Below are 21,546 nucleotides of genomic sequence, written 5' to 3' on the forward strand. Positions count from 1 at the left end.
TGGGAGACAGAAAAGAAGGCTCGAAAAGCAGAATGAAGGAGAGGGCTTCCTCTGCCTTTTCCTTGTCCTTCATCACCTCTAATTCACCCCCCAACTACTGTTATTTCGCATAATCCATATCTACTGACTAGATCTAGCAGCCTCATCTGCCACTTCCTTCATCATCTTTCTCAGATTCTGCCCCTGTACTCCCAGCTCCCTCAAAAGTGAAACAGCTCCAACAAAGCCCCTTGCACCCCACCTCAACAGGGCAAACTCTGGTTCTCCACCCTCTCTGCTCAGTTTCTGTCTTTAAGTCTGCATATGCAGCCTTCTTCCTCTCATGAGCTGCCTCCACTAAATATTCAAATGGGACTTTTAACTCAGTGAAATATATTTTTCCTTTACAGACCACAAAACAATGTCTAGCCTCAGATTAGTACACACTATTTCTTGGAGAACAACAAATCTTCCTCCTAAATCTACCTGCATTTCCCAGTCATAGGCTCCTGCCTCCTTCCTGACTAAAATGGACCCTCCAGAAAAACGCGGGCAAAAATCCTTGATTCCGCGGGCTAAAATCCTTGCTTATGCGAATAAATATGCGGGGTTTTTATGCCATTTTATGCGGGGAAATTGTGGAAAGTTGCAAAGTATGCGAACAGTTGTGAAATATGCAAAAAGATGCGAAATATGTAAGAACTGGGAAAAAAAGGTGATTCTTCTCCTACATTCTGTTATTAGGCTACCACTAAGTTGCTCTTTGAGTCCTTTGTGTTCAGCAAACCTTTTGCTGTGCTTCGTCGTGGAGAAGTGCTGCAACACGGTTGATTTTCTTCGGTGCTCCAGAACAATATTGCACGGGGTGCAAAAAAGTTTGCCCCCACTTTTGTGCAGTAAATCTGGGTACTGTTTTGCCCCGTCTCTGGCTGAAATATTCGTAGGTAAATGTGATCTTTGAGCATTCGCCATTCTTGTTTTTCTTCTCTGAGCGACGTGCAGTGTTGCCAACTCCTCAGTAAGGAAAGTAGCTGTTGGCTGTCCTCCTAAAAGTCGCTAGAAGTTGCTAAATGACGTCATCGCCTAATTTGCATATTTCTCCGTTTGCATGTAATTGTAATTAACGTTGTAGGAGAGAGGCATAATGTTCTGGAAGAGACCAAAAAGTGAGTATAAAACACCCAAAATATGTTTTTGTACTAGAGGCTAAATGCTGTGGTTTATTTTAGTATGACAGTGAAGAAACATTTTCATTTATATCCCGCTCCATAAGTGTGGATGGGATCTGTAGTGACTTAGTCCGCATGTGCGATTCACTTGCCGTCTGGCCGCCGAGTGATGTGTCCTCTAATCAGACACTAGGACTGCTGCGGGGTCACTGGACTGACAGCCTGTGCTTTGGGATGGGGAGAAGCTCTTACAGCAGTACCTGCTGCTTGTTGAAAACTAACTGCAGAATGATCCGAGTTTTCCTGTCAGTCTCCAAAACGGCAGAAAAAGTCGCTAGATTTGTCGCTAGTCGCTTTTGACAAAAAAAGTCACCAGGACGCTTTGGAAAGTCGCTAGATTTAGCTAGAAAGTCGCTAAGTTGGCAACACTGGCACCGCGCTCTGCATCAGCTCGTGCGTCTAGTGTCTGTGTGAATGCGTGAACTGATGACGTCAGGCCGGGCGTCACATAAAAACTCACTCACAACTCCATTTATATTGGTTATAGTTTTCTCATTTTTTGCAGAAATTGTGAAATCAAGCAGGAAATGTGAGATTCTTGCGGAATTATGTGCTGTTTTGCGGGGCTTATGCGGCCTTTTAGGAAATAATTGACCCCCGCATAATCAGCGACATTTTGGTGATTAATGCGGGAATTCATTGCGAATCTGCAATAATCGTGTTTTCTGGAGGGTCTACTAAAGGGCCCTATCCTTCTGCCCTTCTCCAAGAAATTTCCCCACTAACCTCTCCTTACTAGAGCCTTCAGAATTCACCTGCTTTCTCTCTCTTCAATTCCTGCAGCGAAGCTTTCTCAGCACCTGATTATACGGTGGCCGACAGGGGCCAACGATCTGCAACTTTCCAAAACTCCTCAGTTTAGGAAAACAGCTTTAAGTACAGAACATGCAAAATCACAAACTCAAACACAGGTCTAAACGAGGTACAAAAGAGGATCGTGGGTGGCAAATGAAATAACGCGCTGAAGAAAAAAAAACCCAAAACAGAGCTGCTGAAAGAGAAACGATGCAAAGGAGAAAAACGATCTCCAAACCAAAAAACGACCTGCAAATCAAGTAATGATTCCAAAACAAGAACGATCTCCAAAACAAAGAAACAATCTGCAAACTAAGAAACAATTTCCAGAACATGAAACGATTTCCAAACCAAGAAACGATCTCGAATGAAAATGCTGCATTACCAGTCACTACGAATGGAGCAGGGGACGCTCTCGGCGTAACAGATGGGATGGAGAGAGAGAGACAGGACCGGACAGCTGCCTGAACCAGTGTCTTTGCCTGAACGACTGTGCATAAAAATACAACTGGGAATGGTAATGTGACTTTTCATCGAGTATATTTATTATGATTATGTTTGTATCACTAACATATAATGGCACATACGTGGCATTTATTTTACTGTATGTTACACCAGACGTTGCAAGGCAGCACATTTGCATTTGTAGATTAGCCTGAGAAATTCATCTCACTGCAAAGCATATTTCTCTTTCTTCACTCTGTCAATCAGCTGACATTTTATGTCCTGGGCCCTGTCGGTGATGCGCCGGGATATCGTCCCATCAGACAGCGGTACCGATTCCATCTCCCGCACCTGTTTGTCTCCGTGCATTGTCTGACATATAGCAATAGGAGCAGGTTTTATGAGGGTTTCCCCGATTGTGTGATGCTTTATCGTCTGTGAATTAAATATGCCACCGCATATGATGCCTTTTAGGCATTGGTAGGGATTGTTGTTTGGCTAGTTATGATTTCTTTTGGCCTTGGCAACTCTCTCTCTTTTCGGCAGAAAAAATGCGGTTGTTTTTGGCTGCAAGAGAAGGATGCTTCATTTTCAGTGTCTCAGGATTTTTACTGGGTTTAAACTCTCATGTCCACGCACCTCAGTGCACACCACACATTGGGGATGCTGTACTTCACTGATAATGATGCACATGAATCCATATTGGATATATTCCTCTCGATACTTGCGACACTTAGTGGAAAGCTGGTCTGACTGCTTATGGATCCCTTATAGTGGTGATCCGCTCTCTCCCTGCTTCAGAAGGTGATGGTCTTCTTGAAGGCGACTCTCCGCTCTCCTCTGCTGCCTCTCCACTTGCCTCTCTACCTTGTCTTTTTGTTGGTATTAGCCAATGTTCATTTTGAAGATAATATCAACAGTTAAGTCCTACTGTACTGATATGCGATGTTCAGAAGAAATCCACGAGACTAGTGTACAGTGAACATGTGCCGTAGTCTGTGATGTTTACTGAGGTGCTGTAAATGACCTGTCACCTGCAAATGATACTGTCGTTAATCTGTCCGAACAACTCGGGGGTTACTTGAAGATCATTTTTGTGACCCCCACCCCCTTGGCATTTCACGACCCCCAGGGGGTCAACACCCCACTTTGGAAACCCCTGATCTAGGATGTAAGCCAAACTGCAAGCACCCACAACCTCAGTGTTCCTGGGATACCTGATTTATCTATTCTATCTAGCCTTTCTGCAGCATCCTGTTTAAATTGCACAACTTGCTCCTTATTATTGAGGTCCACATTATACCACCTTCCTAAGCTCTTACTGACTGCTTCCCTAATGGTAGGAATTTCCTTCTGTATATTGAAATACTCCTCGATTTCCTAGGCTTGATCTCATAGTAGCCCATTTGAGATTCCTATTTATCTACAACCTCTTTGTACATGGCACTGTTTTAGTTATCAGTGTCATATATCCATATGTGGCAATGCTACGAGGGTTAATGTGCTTTGGTTAGTTACCAAATTACCGACAACGCCACCTGGGGGAATTTCACCCCAGGAAATCTTATTAGAGGGAACACCACTCCAATACAGAGAGAAGGTCACACAGGTACATGCGACACTTGAGACGGACGTGACTCCAAAATATACACAAAATAGAATTTATTAACAATATATATACTTTCTGTTAAAATGACAATATTTCAATAAAAAATCTTAGTGCGGTGCCACAAGACAACTCCATAGTGAGTGGCAAAATAGATGCAGTCTTTTTGGACCTCCAGGGTGCAGCCACCGAACATCTATACACTGAACTCACGGCTGAGGGCGTACCAGCCGGAATGACTGACTGAAAAGGGAAGGGGAGGGTCCGGATGCGACACACCACACATGCAAAAAAAAAACAAAACCACTAATGGACACCCAAGTGTTCTACTGTACAGGGAGTGAGGGGACCACCACCTCGGGGGGAATCAGCCAGCCACATCGTCATACAGCCCACAGCTCCTGTCCACAGAAAAAGAAATACGGTTAGCCACAGGAACAGAGATCTTTAGAACTACCCTGACACCACACTATAATACTGAACCCCGGAGGTCGCCACCAAAGCTAATAATTTTTACACAAACGTGTGTGCCAGGCAATGGGCACACGCACACCAAGATTGTCTTTAAAACACCATATAATAAGACATATGCAGCAATTCCTGATGGCAGAGAACTTGCTGCACTGAACACGGAGACAGAACACGAAGACAGAACGGCAGCAGCTTGCTTCAGACGTAGAGTCGCTCGTCAATAAAACCGCAGCTCCTCAGGCATCAGGTGAAACAGCTGCACGATCACTCAAAAATCCAACGCGATGCATAGGTTATGCCCAGCTCCGAGGCCACACACACCCGGCACCCAGCCTTTGGCCAAGGTACCAGCCGAATTCTGACATGGAGGTAGAGAAATACTCCGCCAGCATCTCGAGACTGCCACGGCAAACCACGCGGCTGAGTGAACACCCCAGCTCCAGGAAGAGGATGCATGTGGAAAATGCGCAGCCCTCTCACAGATATGCTGCAGTATAGCACCGTCCAGTAATCAAGGTGCGATAGGATGATTGCTCCTAACTGCATTCAATGACCGGGAGCAATTGGAAACTACACCGCCTGATCCAATACACTTAACATAAGTGGGGACGGACTAGGCCGTCCTGCCACACATATAAGTTGTAACTTGCGGAAGACGCATTCCATTCTGCTGTCTCTCTCCACCTACGACCCACTTGGAAGCCCTGATAATTAACTCCATAGCCATTGTGAATGTTAACGGCAAAACTTTACATCCTGCCATAATACCAACCTCCAATCTTTGCCAGCCTGTTGGAAAATCTCCTGTACTTGCACATAATCTGATGTCCTGGAAATATGCTTCCACCAGGTTACCAACCATCTCTGGCACTTTAAAGTACTGAAATGAACTTCAAATAAGGCTCTGTGGCACTGATCCGAACACATTAACCAAATGTAAAACACAACATTCAAGTCACTCCTCTCCCTCTTAGCTCTCTGAATCTGATGCCAAATCATGCTGTTCTTCTACAAGCACCCACAAAATTCCTGTATCCCTGCCTTCTGTGCTGTAGAAACGATCAGACCATTCCTCACTAAGTAACTAGCCAACCTCTGAGCTACAATACTGAAGAAAATCTTGCCCTCAACATTTAGGAGAGAAATCATCCAAAACTGGCTGAGGTCTGATGACTCCTTCTCCATGGGGATGAAAACACCTCCTGTCCTACGCCATGCTCTTGGGATACGTTGTTTCTCCCAGAATATTCTCAGATGTGTCCACAGTATCCTTTAAATGCCAAGTGAACTCCTGTAGACCCTGTAGTGGACTCCATTAGGCCCTTGGGCCAACGAAGCCTTTGCACGCCTGACCACCTCCACAACTTCTCTCCATCTCGGTGAGCTAAAATCCATCTCCCATTTCCCCTAATGGTGGCATGTCAGGTGGAAGACCTATGCTCCTATTATCCCCTGAATCTGAATATATCAACCTCAAATACTCTTTAACCTCTGACGTTGCTGCTTTAATCTGTCCTCCCTTTTTCCTGATTGAACATGGTCTTCACAAAATTAAAAGGGTTGCTAAAAAATGTTAACCTTGCACATTCTTCTTTCTCTTCTCCCCAAGGTGTTCTGCCCTTCAGAGTTCCTCCTGCAACACATTAATTCCCTCTCTTTCTTCTTTAGATGCCTTCCTCCACTGCTTCCGTAACTGCCTCCTTTCTTTTACGAGCCTGTCTATTTCTTTTTGGTGCTTAGACCTGCCTACCTACACCTTCTCACCACTGCTTTTAGCAAGCACCCCCAAATCTCTCAAGACCATCAAAGTAGATGAAGAGAATTTGAACTGAGGATCTCTTTGATCTCAGTGATGACAGAAGGCAACACTGCTTCAGTGGCTGTTTGGGCTCCAGTGGTGAGAAGGAATTGGACCTGAACCTCAAATAAGAATGGAAACAACAGTCCAACTGTCCACCAGCTGAACTGCACTGAGTTCAGTCATTGAACAAATTGAACATTCTACAGTTTCATTTAGCAGACGCTTTTATCCAAAGAGACGAACATCTGAGAGTAGAAACAACACAAGCAAGGATCTAGTCAGGAGAAAACAACCTGGAGGAGAACCACGAAATTAGTTTAAGTGTGATCATGAATGTTTGTTCTGGTGTTTCTTTTTTAGTAAGGTCTATCTGAAACATTGTATTCTGTAAAACAAAGACAATGTTTGTTTTTGTAGAAACTAAAAGAGAACCTGGAACCAAGACTTCACAGGTTCTTACAGGTTCTGGTTCTAAGATGCAGGTTCCAGGTTGTTCAGTTCCTGCAGTGGAAGAGGCCTCATTAAGAGAAACTAGTGCTAAAGGTCAGTACCAGAACTGATCTGACTCATACAAATACAGAAAACCTCCCACCTCAGCTGTTCTGCTCACCATGAATTAAAACACATTTTAAATGGTCATCAGTTGAACAGGTTGATGAGTCCTGACCTGAGAGCTTCCAGTTTACAATGTGGACTCTCCAGTCCAGCAGAAAGACTCTCCACTCCTGAATCCTGCAGGTTGTTGTTACTCAGGTCCAGCTCTGTCACACTGGAGGACTGGGAGCTGAGGACTGAGGACAGAGCTCCACAGCTTCTCTCTGACAGATTACAGCCACTCAGTCTGAAGAATCAAAAAGCACATTATACTGATGAAACAGCAACAAAATGAAAAAGGATCTTCAGTCTCCAACGACTTACAGAACTTTCTTGGAGGCTTTGACCACTGGCAGCAGCCTCAGAAGAGCCTCCTCTGAAGCAGAGTATTTCTTCAGGTCAAACACATCCAGATGTTCTCCTGATGACAGTAAGATGAAGACCAGAGCTGACCACTGAGTAGGAGATAGTTTATCTGTGGACAGACGTCCTGATCTCAGGGACTGTTGGACCTTCTCCACTAGAGAAACATCCTTCAGTTCATTCAGACAGTGGAACAGATTGATGCTTCTCTCTGCAGACATAACCTCACTGATCTTCTCCTTGATGTACTCCACTGTTTTCTGATTGGTCTGTGAGCTACTTCTGGTCTGTGTCAGCAAGCCTCGTAGGAGATTCTGATTGGTCGGCAGTGACAGACCCAGGAGGAAGCGCAGAAACAAGTCCAGGTGTCCGTTTGGACTCTGTAAGGCCTTGTCCACAGCTCTCCGGTGGAGATATTTTAGTTCAGGTTTCTTTAGAAATACTTTCAGCTTCTTGAAAGAACTTTGTTCTTCTTCCAGCAGGTTGATTCCAGAGTTGATGAAGGTCTGATGGACATGAAGAGCAGCCAGAAACTCCTGAACACTCAGATGGACAAAGCAGAACATTTTGTCTTCCTGTTTCCGTCTTCGCTCTGCTTTGAAGATCTCTGTGAACACTCCTGAGTACACTGAGGCTTCACTCACATCGATGCCACTTTCTCTCAGATCTTTCTCATAGAAGATCAGGTTGCCCTTTTGCAGCTGTTCAAAAGCCAGTTTAGCTAATGACTTAATAAACTGAATGCACTTCTCTGGACCGTACTTTTCTTTTGTGTGATCAATCTGAAATCTTAGAAACTCTGTATACATCTCAGTCAGGGTTCTGGGCAGATCTCCTCCCTCTCTTGTTTCCAGCAGCTCCTCCAGAACTGTAGCAGTGATCCAGCAGAACACTGGGATGTGGCACATGATGTGGAGGCTTTGTGATGTCTTCATGTGGGAGATGATGCTGCTGGTCTGCTCCTTGAATCTCTTCCTGAAGTACTCCTCCTTCTGTGGGTCAGTGAACCCTCTGACTTCTGTTGTAGTGTTGACGAGGTTTTCAGGGATCTGATAGGCTGCTGCAGGTCTTGTGGTTATCCAGAGGCGAGCTGAGCGCAACAGTTTTCCACTGATAAGTTCCCTCAGCAGGACTTCTATTTTAGTTGACTTTGTTATGTCCACAGAGAGAATGTTGTTGACATCAAAGTCCAGACGAAGGCGACTCTCATCCAGTCCATCAAACACAAACAGCAGTTTGAATCTGCTCTTGCTGTAGCTGCTGTTTCCTGATGATTGCAGAGCTGTAAAGATGTAATTCAGAGCCTCCACTGTGACGTCTTTAGTTTCTGGGATACAGAAATGAATGAGCTCTGCCAAACCAAACTCTTTTCCCTGCAGTGAATTCAGGGCACGGAAAGTGAACGGGAAAATAAGATGCACGTCTTGATTGTTTTTTTCTTCAGCCCAGTCCAACACAAACTTGTGCACAAGAAATGTTTTTCCAATCCCCGCAATCCCATTGGTCAGCACTGTTCTGATGGGTATGTCTTTTCCAGAAGGATGCTTGAAAATGTCTCTGGGTTGGATCTGTGTCTCTGTGTCTGATGGCTTCCACACCTTGTCAATCTGTATGACTTCATGCTGTGTGTTTATGTGCATGTCCCGGCCAGCTGTGATGTACAGCTCTGTGTAGATATCAACCAGACGCTCCTCATCTGTTGCCCACCCCTCTGTTGTAACCAGAAATGTGTGCTGGAAGTTTGACTGAAGCTTCTGTTGGTAATATGTGATGTGACGTGGTTCTGGTACCGGAACAGTCTCATCTGTGTCAAACATGAAGGGAACAATGTGAGGTGTGTGTCAACAGAAATCTCTGTTGTTGGAAAAACACAAGCAACTAAGCAACGAAAAAGTGGTTGGACTTTTAATTACTCACCTATAACAGTCACAAGCCAGCCAGTGGAATTTAAACCCTCCAGGGCTATCGAGATTATTTTTTTTCATCTAAAAAAATAATATTTTCCTATTCATCTCTGTAAATTTATTGTTTTAGCCTATTCAATTTTGTAAATATCAACAAGTCCTCAAACTCATACGACCACATAGGTCATGTGTAACGTGCCTCTGAATACGACCCATGAGAGCGTATTCACGTTAGCGCCCCTACGGGGAAAAGGAAGGCATTACGGGATTTAATTCCCGAAACGGCTTTTCCCTCGCGAAACGGCTTTTCCCTCACTTTTGCAAGACGGGTTTAGGGTTATGGTTATGGTTAGGGTTATGGTTAGGGTTAGGGATAGTGTGAGGTTAAAGTTTGTTCATGGTGACGTTTCAGCTGACACACCGGGGTGTCAATATTTACTCAACCGTTAGAGGTCGCTTAACGTCAAAACGTAACACTCAGTCGTAATACGGGCATGTACAGACGACCTTTGTGGTCGTTTTCAAATTGAGGACAGGCTCGTAAATATTTTTGCTTGAACGTTAAAGGAGGTTTTCCTCACATTTTGGTGTATTTTAACCCTTTGATGGTCTAAATTCCTTGAATAGACCTTGTGCTGGAATCACTGCCCAACTTAGTTTTTATTTTCATTGCAGTGGTTGATTTTTCCTCAGCAAGATCAATGCTTTTTTTAATACGTCTTTCTCCATTTTTATTTTGTCTACCTGTGGGTTTAAACTATTATAACCTTCTTTTTTATTCAATAAATGACTAATAACACACTTTGATCTTCATGTTTGTTTGCTTATTTGTTCATAAGTGAAATTTAATTTTCCATGTTGAATAATCACAGCTTTTTCTTCTACAAGGGGTATCCTCTTCCCATGGCTAAAATTAATTTTAAAAATGAAAATAGAAAAAGTATCTTTTGAAAAGCAGTAAAATTAATGTTTGTATTTTTGTCCTTATCTTTTTGTCACCATTTTTAATTATATTTAATTAAAGCAAATATAAAGAACTACAAAGACAATATCAAAAAACACATATTTTTAGTAGTGAAAAGACTCAGAAACAAAACTTGAAAATATGTAATATTCTATATTTTACTTTAGATCTGTTCTTATTATTATACAGTCAGTGACTGGGTAAAACATGAACAACATAAAGTTATGAACTTCAACTTTAACTTCTTTCAAACCGATCTTTCTTGAAACAATTAAAAAAAACTGAGGCCAAAGTGTGATGGTTAAATAAACATAAACTACTAATATTCATCGATAAACAATCTGTGCTAATATCCCAGTTTAACCGCTATAGAACCGTCAGAACCAGCGGCAGATTTCAAAAAGTCTTCCCAAGATAAGGCTCCTCTTGGTGGCTACAGTGCGGCTGACCATCCAGTTTTAGCTGTCTAACCTCTCAAACAGTAGGAGTAAATTTTTGATCAGGCTTTTCTTGATAAATTGACCACAGATTGGGATAATGTTTTGTTTGGCTACCCAAGTCTCCATAATGTGGGCAGAGTGAGAACACTTCCGGGTATTTCATCTGTTCTTGGCCAGATGTGTACTTTGAATTGGATCAGTCCTTGGTCTCCGACTGATGACGTTTCATGAGTACGCAAGAACGCAAGTACGGATCACAGACTGTACAGTCTATAATATAGACAAGTACGCATATTGAGAAATGGCCAATGTTTATGGGTCTTGTCCTGATTGATGCACCAAAACACCAGCAGCGCATTCTGGGATTTGTAGTAGTAGTGATGCATGTGCTATATAATACCAGTGGGCAAGCTCTAGTCATCATTTGTTATTGCCTTGTGGGCCTATTATAATTACATGGCGGGCCAAATCTGGCCTGTGGGACAGAGTTTGATACCTATGCTTTAGACAACTGAACCTAAAAACAGAGAGCTGGACCAGCAGCTCAGTTCTGGGCTCACTGGGGCCCTTATCAAAGTACACTGCAGTCAAAAGTTTTAGAACACCCCAATTTTTCCAGTTTTTCATTGAAATTCAAGCAGTTCAAGTCCAACAAGAAGCTTGAATTGGTGGTGAACTGCCAGAGATTAAAAAAAAGATAAGGTTACCCAAAACTGAAAAATAATGTACATTTCAGAATTATACAAAATGGCCTTTCTCAGGAACAAGAAATGGGTTAAAAACTTTATGCTGTTCTGCAGCAATGGAGGTTGATCAATTCTACAATTCTACAATTTCATTTAGCAGACGCTTTTTGTCCAAAGCGACGTACAACACAAGCAAGAATTCAGACATAAGGAAAAACCTGTAGTAAGTGCAAAAGTGCTTCAATTGCGATTGGTCAAAGGTGTTGCCATCAAGTTGCAGAAGAATTGCTAACCCCCCGCCTTTTTTTCAACTTTGTCAGTGTTAAATAAGTGCTGGGTTTTGGACCACTTGACTTATTCTACCCCTAAGGTGGAGTCGGATTAAGTGCCTCGGTGTTCTCTGAACAATTGAGTCTTCAATTGTCTCTTAAAAGTAGAAAGGGACTCAGCAGAACACACAGAGTTTGGTAATTTGTTCCACCATTTGGGAACAACAGAGGAGAAGAGTCTAGCTAGAGATTTTGAGCTGTGCTGGGCTGGAAGCACCAGGCGTCTCTCACATGCAGAGCGAAGTGGGTGTGAAGGGGAGTAGACCTGGATCAGGGAATCCAGGTAGGCTGGGGCTGTTCTTGTAAATGTTTTGTAAGCCAGGAGGAGAGTTTTGAATTTGATTCTGGCTGCAACTGGAAGCCAGTGAAGGGAGATGAACAGGGGAGTGACATGAGCTCTTTGGGCTGGTTGAAGACCAGACATGCTGCTGCATTTTGGATCATCTGTAGAGGTTTGACTGTACATGCAGGGAGACCTGCCAGAAGAGAGTTGATCAAGCCTTGAAAGTTGGTGCTACCATCCTACAGGAGTCCAACTTTCCTAGATTCCTTCCAACCCCCTCTGTCTGCATAAAGTAGTGTTGGAACACACTGTGGAACCCTCCAGATCATTATTTGAACAGCATTGTACTGCTGAAGTAGTGTGTTGCTACAAAAAATGGAAAAGAAAAGGCAATTACCTATAGAAGACAGACTGACCATCATAACACTTAAAACGTAGATCTTTCCTACAGAGAAACTGAAGACAGTCAAGGTGTCACTGAGTACAGTTTTCTTCGCCATCAAAAGGCACTCAGAAACGAGCTTAAAATGGACACCAGTTGAGAAAAGTGGATTTGAGGATCACCAGCCACAAAACTGACCGTTCTGCTACAGCTACACTACAACCTGCTGCCTCATGCAACTCCATAGACAACCACTGTTCTGTGTTGTACTAAACAACCTGCTTAAACTCAGCTTCCATTTCAGGCATGATGAACTGCTGCCATTTCTCTTTACAGACGAAAGAATCCATCAGTTTTACCTTCAGTCTGAGGAAGAGGAGGCTGAGTCTGAGAGGAGGAAGTTTCTCTGTTCTCTGAAGGTTCTTCAACATCACTGACATGCACTGACAGACAGAGATCACGTGTTATATTCCCCACTGTTTACTGCTTTCATTTATTTCAGCTACAACAGACTTAGAAGGGACTTTATGTTGACATTGATTGATGAGTTGATGGTGTTGATTAACTCTGGTTTTCTGACACCACCATGCATCTTTCTGACTATAATGATATCATGTTGTTCTTGTCTTGTGACTGACCTTCTAGTCCTGAGCTGCTGGCAGGAAACCTCTGCAGCAGATCCTTCCTGGAAATCTTCTCTAAAACCACCCTGGTCACCTGCACAGCTCTCTGAAGTCCATAAGTCTCCACCATCACATCCACAGTGTTACACCTGTCTAGTGTCTGTAGTCGGCATTTTGTGATCGCTGGGAGGTCTTGAACATTGTTGGGCTGCTTCAGGAACCACTGGAATGTAGACAGCTGATCATCTCTCAGATCCTCCAGGATGTTCAAGAGCACTTCTGACGTCATCGTGGCTCCCTGATAAAATCAAAGAAGCAGTTAATGAACAGTTGTGTTGTTGACAAAAAGGAAACTCAAAACTACAAAAATTGTAAAAAAAATAAAAAAAAAAAAAAAGACAGACAAATTCAGGCACAACATGCCTAAAATGAGACACACAGGTAAAAATGAGACAAAATAAGACAGAAAACAACAAAAATTAGATAAACTAACACAAAATATAAAAATGAGACAAATTAAGACACAAAATGACAAAAATGAGATTAACACACAAAATGATAAAAATGAGACAATTTGAGACACAAAATAACAAAAATCAGACAAACTAACAAACAAAATGCTGAAAATGAGACAAATAAAGACAGAAAATAATAAAAATTAGTCAAATTTAGTCCAAAAATGGAAAAAAAATGAGACAAATTAAGACACAAAATGGTAAAAATGAGACAAATTAAGGCAGTAAATGCTGAAAGAAATGAAGATGTGCAGAGCTCAGGCAGAGAAAGGGAAATCAGAGACTATCTCTGGTCCAGCTGGTCTTCATGAGATGAATATTACTTTAGCATTATGTATTTGAGGACGAATCTTTCAGGCCTAAATATGATCTGATGAAGTTCATCTTTTCATTTTAAGATCATAAGTAGACCCTTAATTCTTTAGAATATCCAGATATTGGAATTATAGAGTGAAAAATGGAAGAAATGTCCCAAATAAAGAACATGAATCCTAAAAGCTGCTCGTGTCCGTATTCAGCTCTTGTACACACGTGGACAAAATTGTTGGTACCCCTCAGTTAAAGAAGGAAAAACCCACAATTCTCACTGAAATCACTTGAAACTCACAAAAGTAACAATAAATAAAAATTTATTGAAAATTAAATAGTCAAAATCAGCCATCACTTTTGAATTGTTGATTAACATAATTATTTAAAAAAAAAAAACTAATGAAATAGGGCTGGACAAAAATGATGGTACCCATAACTTAATATTTTGGTGCACAACCTTTTGAGGCAATCACTGCAATTAAACGATTTCTCTATTTGTCAATGAGCGTTCTGCAGCTGTCAACAGGTATTTTGGCCCACTCCTCATGAGCAAACAGCTCCAGTTGTCTCAGGTTTGATGAGTGTCTTCTCCAAATGGCATGTTTCAGCTCCTTCCACATATGTTCAATGGGATTCAGATCTGGGCTCATAGAAGGCCACTTTAGAATAGTCCAACGCTTTTCTCTCAGCCATTCTTGGGTGTTTTTGGCTGTGTGTTTTGGATCGTTGTCCTGTTGGAAGACCCATGACCTGCGACTGAGACCAAGCTTTCTGACACTAGGCAGCACATTTCTCTCCAGAATGCCTTGATAGTCTTCAGATTTCATCGTACCTTGCACACTTTCAAGACACCCTGTGCCAGATGCAGCAAAGCAGCCCCAAAACATTACTGAGCCTCCTCCATGTTTCACCGTAGGGACAGTGTTCTTTTCTTCGTATGCTTGGTTTTTGAGTCTATGAACATAGAGTTGATGTGCCTTACCAAAAAGCTCCAGTTTGGTCTCATCTGTCCAAAGGACATTCTCCCAGAAGCTTTGTGGCTTGTCAACATGCATTTTTGCAAATTCCAGTCTGGCTTTTTTATGAGTTTTTTTCAGCAGTGGTGTCCTCCTTGGTCGTCTCCCATGAAGTCCACTTTGGCTCAAACAACGACGAATGGTGCGATCTGACACTGATGTACCTTGGCCTTGGAGTTCACCTTTAATTTCTTTGGAGGTTGCTCTGGGCTCTTTGGATACAATTCCAACGATCCGTCTCTTCAATTTGTCATCAATTTTCCTCTTGCGGCCACGTCCAGGGAGGTTGGCTACTGTCCCGTGGGTCTTGAACTTCTGAATAATATGAGCCACTGTTGTCACAGGAACTTCAAGCTGTTTAGAGATGGTCTTATAGCCTTTACCTTTAAGATGTTTGTCTATAATTTTTTTTCGGATGTCCTGGGACAATTCTCTCCTTCGCTTTCTGTTGTCAATGTTCAGTGTGGTACACACCTTTTCACCAAACAGCAGGGTGACTACTTGTCTCCCTTTAAATAGGCAGACTGACTGATTATGAGTTTGGAAACACCTGTGATGTCAATTAAATGACACACCTGAGTTAATCATGTCACTCTGGTCAAATAGTTTTCAATCTTTTATAGAGGTACCATCATTTTTGTCCAGGCCTGTTTCATTAGTTTGTTTTTTTAAATAATTATGTTAATCAACAATTCAAAAGTAATGGCTGTTTTTGATTATTTAATTTTCAATAAATTTTTATTTATTGTTACTTTTGTGAGTTTCAAATGATTTCAGTGAGAATTGTGGGTTTTTCCTTCTTTAACTGAGGGGTACCAACAATTTTGTCCACGTGTGTAGATCCATGTCGTCTTTATCCTGCACTGGCCTTGATCACTAATAGAAGTTATGAGTGTGAATGGAGATCCTTGTTCTACTTCTGTTTTACTACAAACATACGGTTCACACAATGTTCTAGTTCTACGTGTGTTGTTGAAAAATCAAATGTTCAAAGCATTTCCATCCTACAACTGTTGAACTGAAGTTCTGCTGATAAGAACAACTCATGTTTAGAACTGTCTGACAAACACAAATGATATTTACTGATAAAACATTGATTTCAGCATCAGTTTGAGAACTCCTGCTGGTTGGAAACACCCCAACATGTCTGAAGATTTGGTTTTAGGGAAAAAAAATATTTATTTATTGTTTTAATTGTGCCACAACAACATTGTTTTAGAGTTAAAATATGACGAATGATTCAATCAGTTTTATGTTCTATAGATATATAAAAGATAAAAACCAGTTTAAAGTGTCTTTCACTCACATTCAGACGGAGAAAAGGAGCTGCAACATGAAGACGGTAAAATCAGAACTCACTTGAGGAACAGGAAGGGCCGTGACATCACTGTTGTCAGGGCAACGAAGCAGGAAAAAGATTTCTACATGATCTGACAACTTCACAGAGGGAACTAGCTGCTAAGCCTAAATGGAGACAGCTACTCCTGTCATGGTCCCACTCCTGCTCTTGCCCTTTTTCCTCTTTTCCCTCCTGTCTCCCTCTCCCGGTCGCTCGCCCTCTGGCTACCAGCTGATTGCTGCTGGGTTTCAGCTGCAGGCAATCAATCCAAAGTTAATAAAAATGATCTCAAATAATTAAAATATTTTAACAGCAAAGTAAATTAATAAAACCATCCAGAAACTTATCTGTTTTATCTAACACATCAGAGAACAAAACAATCAACATAATAGCAGCTATTTTCGTACCTGTTTGAATAAAAAATAAATGAATCACACGAGCTGGTGTGCTCGACATTCACATGATAAGGGAGGCTAACTGTGAACACCCACCTGTGTGATATGGACGCTCAGACAGGTGATCTGTTTCCTGGAACCAGTCAGGACTCCACCTATGAGGAAGCAGCAGGCAGACTTTCACAATAAGAGCACATTTTACAGGCTGATTCCCACTCATTTCATGTGACCGATTAGTTCTACATTCAACCTTTTTCATGTCACTCAACATCCAACACAACTTGTACAAACCCTGTGCTTCATGAAACCAGAAGCTTCATCAGGCTGTAAATCCCTGACAGTTAACATTCCCTGGAATGGAATCACTGGGACAGAACCAACATCAGCAGAGATCACACTGATGCACATTTCCCTCAACATGTCTGCTCTCAGTCTCATTTAATGCTGCATTTAAGAAACGTCTGAACATTTCTAGCATTTGGTTTCTTCAAAGTGTATCAGGTGAACTTTATTTCACTTTAAATATTTTCCCCTCTGCTAGACAGATCAGATCACAGGTTGTGATTGACAGATAATAAGAACAACTCATGTTTAGAACTGCCTGACAAACACAAATTATATTTACTGATAAAACATTGATTTAAGCATCAGTTTGATAATTTCTGCTGGTTGGGAACACCCCCAACACTGGGGCAAAAAATCAGCCCTGGCATTTGTGGCCCAGACCTGGTCCACTGAATCAAGCACTAATTGTTGAAGGCAATGACAAAAAAACTGAGAAAGTGGTAAGAGTTTAAGAACATAAATTCAAAAACATCTTTCGAGACCGATACAAGCTTGTTGACAAGTTGGAAAAAATTGCAATCCAGTAGAATAGGGATATTCAACTAAAATTCAAAGTGGTCCAGTCTGAGAAAATGTATTAAAGCAAAGGTCCAGATAAGCATAATGTCCAGGCTGAATTAGTGCGATATATGTTGATGTAACCTGGTAGTATTATTAGCGTCTGCATGTAATCAGTCACTGACCATCAAATCAATTTCAGTACGGCAATAGTTTTTTAATAAATAACTTTTTATATAACTGTACATCTAAAAATAAAATACAGAACTTAAAAAAATGAATGAACAACCTGAACTAACATATAGACATAGATAATACCTAAATCTAAAATGTTTTTTAAAAGTTGAACTTTTTTTTTCCTGTATCATTTCACTGCCCTTATATCTCTGCTGCTTACTGGGAGAACCGAGCTGCAGGTTGTCCTGCCAGTGTCTTGTATCATGGTCTGAATGGTGTCAGGGCCGTTCTCAAACACACCTGGAGCTCAGTGTCACTCTAGAACGATATTCAGTTTGGATTGTGTTCATAGTTGAGAAAGCTGCCTCTCAGCTGTATGTTCAGAAGAACATAGTCAGCATGTACAGGACTATTTTTTCTCAGTGTTGCGCTTTTTGTGTTTCTATTTAGTCTGTCCCTTGCCTCTAAACTATTTTCTGAACACTGAGCTTGCGTAGCGGCTACAATGCAGAGACTTCATTGGCTGAGTAGCATCACATGGGATGTCTGAATTCGTATGTAATTGGTTTGTGTGTTTTCTGAGCTGGAAACCAACGGCATAAACACTGGAAAAGCTGCACTGTGAAAATAGAAGCGACCGGTGAAATGTAAAATCTGATTAAAATGTATAACTGACAGGTCCGTGTGAACCTGTTGACCAGCCCCAGGAGACACTGGCCCCCCGGGACAGTGCCCAGTATGCCAGATGCAGTCCACCCCTGCATGTCTGAAGATTTGGTTTAAATTTATGTATAGACTCAAAGTCACAACAAATGATGTAAAAATAACTCCCCCAAAATGCAAAAATCAACACAAAAAAGGTGCAAAATCACTTTTTAAAAATGCCTGAAAAACATAAAAAAGACAGTTGTACCACAAAAACACTCAAAACAGCAACAAATGATGTAAAATAACTTCAGAAAGACTGCAGTCATCACTAAAATGTGCAAAATCAACACAAAAGGTGCAAAATCACTTTTAAAAATTGCAAAATTAACTTTTAAAAGCCACTAAATTACCATAAAAACACTCAAAATGCCATCAAATGCTGTGAAATAACCTCATAAAGACTGAAATCAACACAAAAATGTACAAAAGCACTGCAACAAAAGATGAAAGCTTGTCTCAACATAATGAAAAAATGTGCAAAATCACAACAAAAATGTGCAAAATCAGTTTTAAAAAATGCAAAATTGAAATTAAAAGTCACTAAATTTCTACAGAAACACTCAAAATACCAACAAATTATGTGAAATAACCTCATAAACACTGAAATAAGTGCAAAAAAAGTTTAAAAAAAAATCACTTCTAAAAATGCAAAATCAACGACGACTGTTTTGACAGGAACAGATGAGTGCACAGTCAGATGCTGAAACAACAACACGTGTTCTCATATTTTTGGCTTTTAGATCTGAAATCTAAACAAAGTATGTCATAAATTTATTTTACTGAACAGTAAAAACAGCAAAACTATGAAACTTTAAACTTCATATACTTAAACATGACAATGTTAATGATAATATGATATGATAACGATAACTTTGAAGAGCATTTAGGTCTGACTCCATCCCATAATGCAGGAAGTCTCTTTAATTTATGTCCAAATCCAAATGAAATGAATGTGACTGATTGAATATTGTGTGTAATAAATACCAATAAATAATCAATTTGTGGAAACAGGCCAGACATTAAAACGCATTTATGCATTTTCTGCATAAATTTGAACAGTTTGAGTCATTTTTGCACAAGTTTTAAGCAATTTTCAACAAACTTTAAGAATAGTTTGACATATTTTAACTAATTTTACCTAACTTTGAGTTATTTTAACAAATCTTGAATAATTTTGAGTAATTTTGGACGAATTTCAAACTAATTCCAGATCACATTCAGACTATTTAAAGTCATTTTGGACAAATTTTGAGTCGTTTTGGAATTTTTAACTCACTTTGGAGTAGTTTTGAGTTATTTTGGACCAGCTCTGGACTCATCTGACCACAGAATCTTCTCCACTTCCTGGCTGTCCGGTTCTTGTGTTCTTGGTCCAACAACACCGGGCTAACCTCTGTCTCTCATTGGTCAGAGGCTTCTTGACAGCCTTGTAGGACCTTCAGCCATGATCTAAAAGTCTGCTGGAACACTGGACACCAGTTTGGTTTGACCACTGCTGCTGAAGCTCCTGTCATGTCAGTGCCTGGTTTTCCATGAGGATCACGATGAGGTCATTTCTTGCTGAAGAAACTCTTGGACGTCCAGATGTTGGTTTGTCTTCCAGCTGTTGGTTGGTCTGTATTTCTGCAGAGTGAATCCAACTGCTGAAGGACTGCATCTGGACTTCCTGTTCATGTGGTTACAGCTGCAGCCTTCCTGTCTGAGAATCTGGGTCTTCACTCATGTTTCCTGTTTTAGGTTCTTTGAGTGTTTTTTGTCTCTGAAGAACTTTCTAATGTGCTGCTTTATAAAGACACGAAGCAAAATCACCCAAAACTCAACATTTCTTCTGTATTTTTGTGTAACCAATCAGTTTTCAGGTTTTAATGTCTTTTTTAGGATGTGTTTAGTTTTCTGGCTGTGACTGAACTAAAAGAAATTCCACTTGAAGACCTCAGAGGGATTCTTAATGCAGGATTTCATAAATGCATGGGGAGTCCCAAAACTTTGTTCACCACTGTTTGGTCCACACAGTGTTCGAGTTCTATGTGTGTTGATGAAAAATCAAACATTCAAAGCATTTCCATCCTACAACTGTTGAACTGAAGTTCTGCTGATAAGAACAACTCATGTTTAGAACTGCCTGACAAACACAAATGATATTTACTGATAAAACATTGATTTCAGCATCAGTTTGAGAACTCCTGCTGGTTGGAAACACCCCAACATGTCTGAAGATTTGGATTTAGGAAAAAAAAGATTTATTTAATTTTTTAATTGTGTCACAACAACGTTGTTTTAGAGTTAAAATATGACGAATGATTCAATCAATATTATGTTCTATAGATATATAAAAGATAAAAACCAGTTTAAAGTGTCTTTTACTCACATTCAGACGGAGAAAAGGAGCTGCAACATGAAGATGGTAAAAGCAGAACTAATTAGAGGAACAGGAAGTGGTGTGACATCACTGTTGTCAAGACAACCAAGCAGGAAACCTGATGGATCAGTTTGTGGTGAGTTAAAACAGAACTCTGTGAAAATGTGTGTTTGGGAACATTTTCCATTTCTTTCTAATTCTATAAATATGAAGCTTTTAGGAAGAATAAAGAAGAATGAATCCCAGAAGTGATGACTCCATTTCAACACTAAATGTCCTGAGAAGCTGTTTTACAGGAACTACAGTCAGAGAGGGAATCTACACTCTACATGTCACCTGAGGAATCCAAACCTTCTCTGGATTCATCTTCTTCTTTGTCTGCTGCTGTGGACTTTAATCCACTCCTCATTTCAATGTGGAAGCTCAATAGTTTAGTGTTCTGCTCTCCTTTAGTCTCTTCTTGGATTTGATCACTTTATGACTTTTTCTGGCTCTTTGCTTTAAACCACTTCCTGTTGTTTTTCCACATTCATGAAAATGTCCTTTAGATGAGATGAATCCAATGAAACTTTGAAGAATTTCACTCATTCTTTCCCATTCCATTGCTTCATTGGTATATTTGACTCTCATAATTCCACACAGTTTGGTAAATGTCACACTTTGAGCCTCTAGACCCACAGCATCACTTTGTAAATTCTGTTTTTAAGGATCATTTAATGTCCTTACAACTGAGAACCTGCCTCACTAATTCACTTTCATGCTCTTTTAATGTGAAATATTGAACGTTTTCCTCCATTTATCTGATATCTTCCAGATGAAATCATCCAACAGTGTCTAAAATCACTGATTGTAGCTGCTCCACTGTTTACTTGTGTGTTTTTTCTCCATATCTTCAGAATAATTCCTCCTCTGGTTCTTCAGGCTGTTTCCAGTCCAGCAGCAGCAGCGCCCTCTGCAGGTTGGACAGATAAAAGCTTCCAGCATCTATCTGC

General features: G+C 40.9%; 3 protein-coding genes across 4 annotated transcripts in view; 1 reads left to right on the top strand and 2 right to left on the bottom strand.

The window, feature by feature from the left end:
- LOC127531871 (zinc finger protein OZF-like) overlaps positions 1-21,546 on the bottom strand; it is a 199,775-nt gene that overhangs the window by 126,946 nt on the left and 51,283 nt on the right. The gene's annotated exons all lie outside the window — the stretch shown is intronic.
- Positions 1-21,546, top strand: part of LOC127531869 (zinc finger protein 665-like) — a 103,961-nt gene that overhangs the window by 51,836 nt on the left and 30,579 nt on the right.
- LOC127531867 (protein NLRC3-like) lies at positions 7,240-20,692 on the bottom strand. Its single transcript, XM_051942110.1, has 5 exons — positions 20,564-20,692; positions 16,093-16,622; positions 12,909-13,191; positions 12,630-12,713; positions 7,240-9,086 (listed from the first exon to the last, which is right to left on the bottom strand). The coding sequence occupies exons 3-5, from the start codon at positions 13,180-13,182 to the stop codon at positions 7,240-7,242; spliced, it is 2,205 nt and encodes a 734-aa protein (XP_051798070.1). The 5' UTR covers positions 13,183-13,191; positions 16,093-16,622; positions 20,564-20,692.

The sequence above is a fragment of the Acanthochromis polyacanthus genome, chromosome 22 (assembly GCF_021347895.1).
Source record: "Acanthochromis polyacanthus isolate Apoly-LR-REF ecotype Palm Island chromosome 22, KAUST_Apoly_ChrSc, whole genome shotgun sequence".
Lineage (NCBI taxonomy): Eukaryota > Metazoa > Chordata > Actinopteri > Pomacentridae > Acanthochromis > Acanthochromis polyacanthus.

Excerpts from the sequence above, each read along its gene's own strand:
- LOC127531867 (XM_051942110.1), bottom strand. The coding sequence starts at position 13,182 with ATGACGTCAGAAGTGCTCTTGAACATCCTGGAGGATCTGAGAGATGAT. Across the intron at positions 12,714-12,908 it reads CAGCAGCTCAGGACTAGAAG|TGCATGTCAGTGATGTTGAA; the intron begins GTCAGTCACAAG and ends TCTGTCTGTCAG. Across the intron at positions 9,087-12,629 it reads TCCTCTTCCTCAGACTGAAG|ATGAGACTGTTCCGGTACCA; the intron begins GTAAAACTGATG and ends TGTTTGACACAG.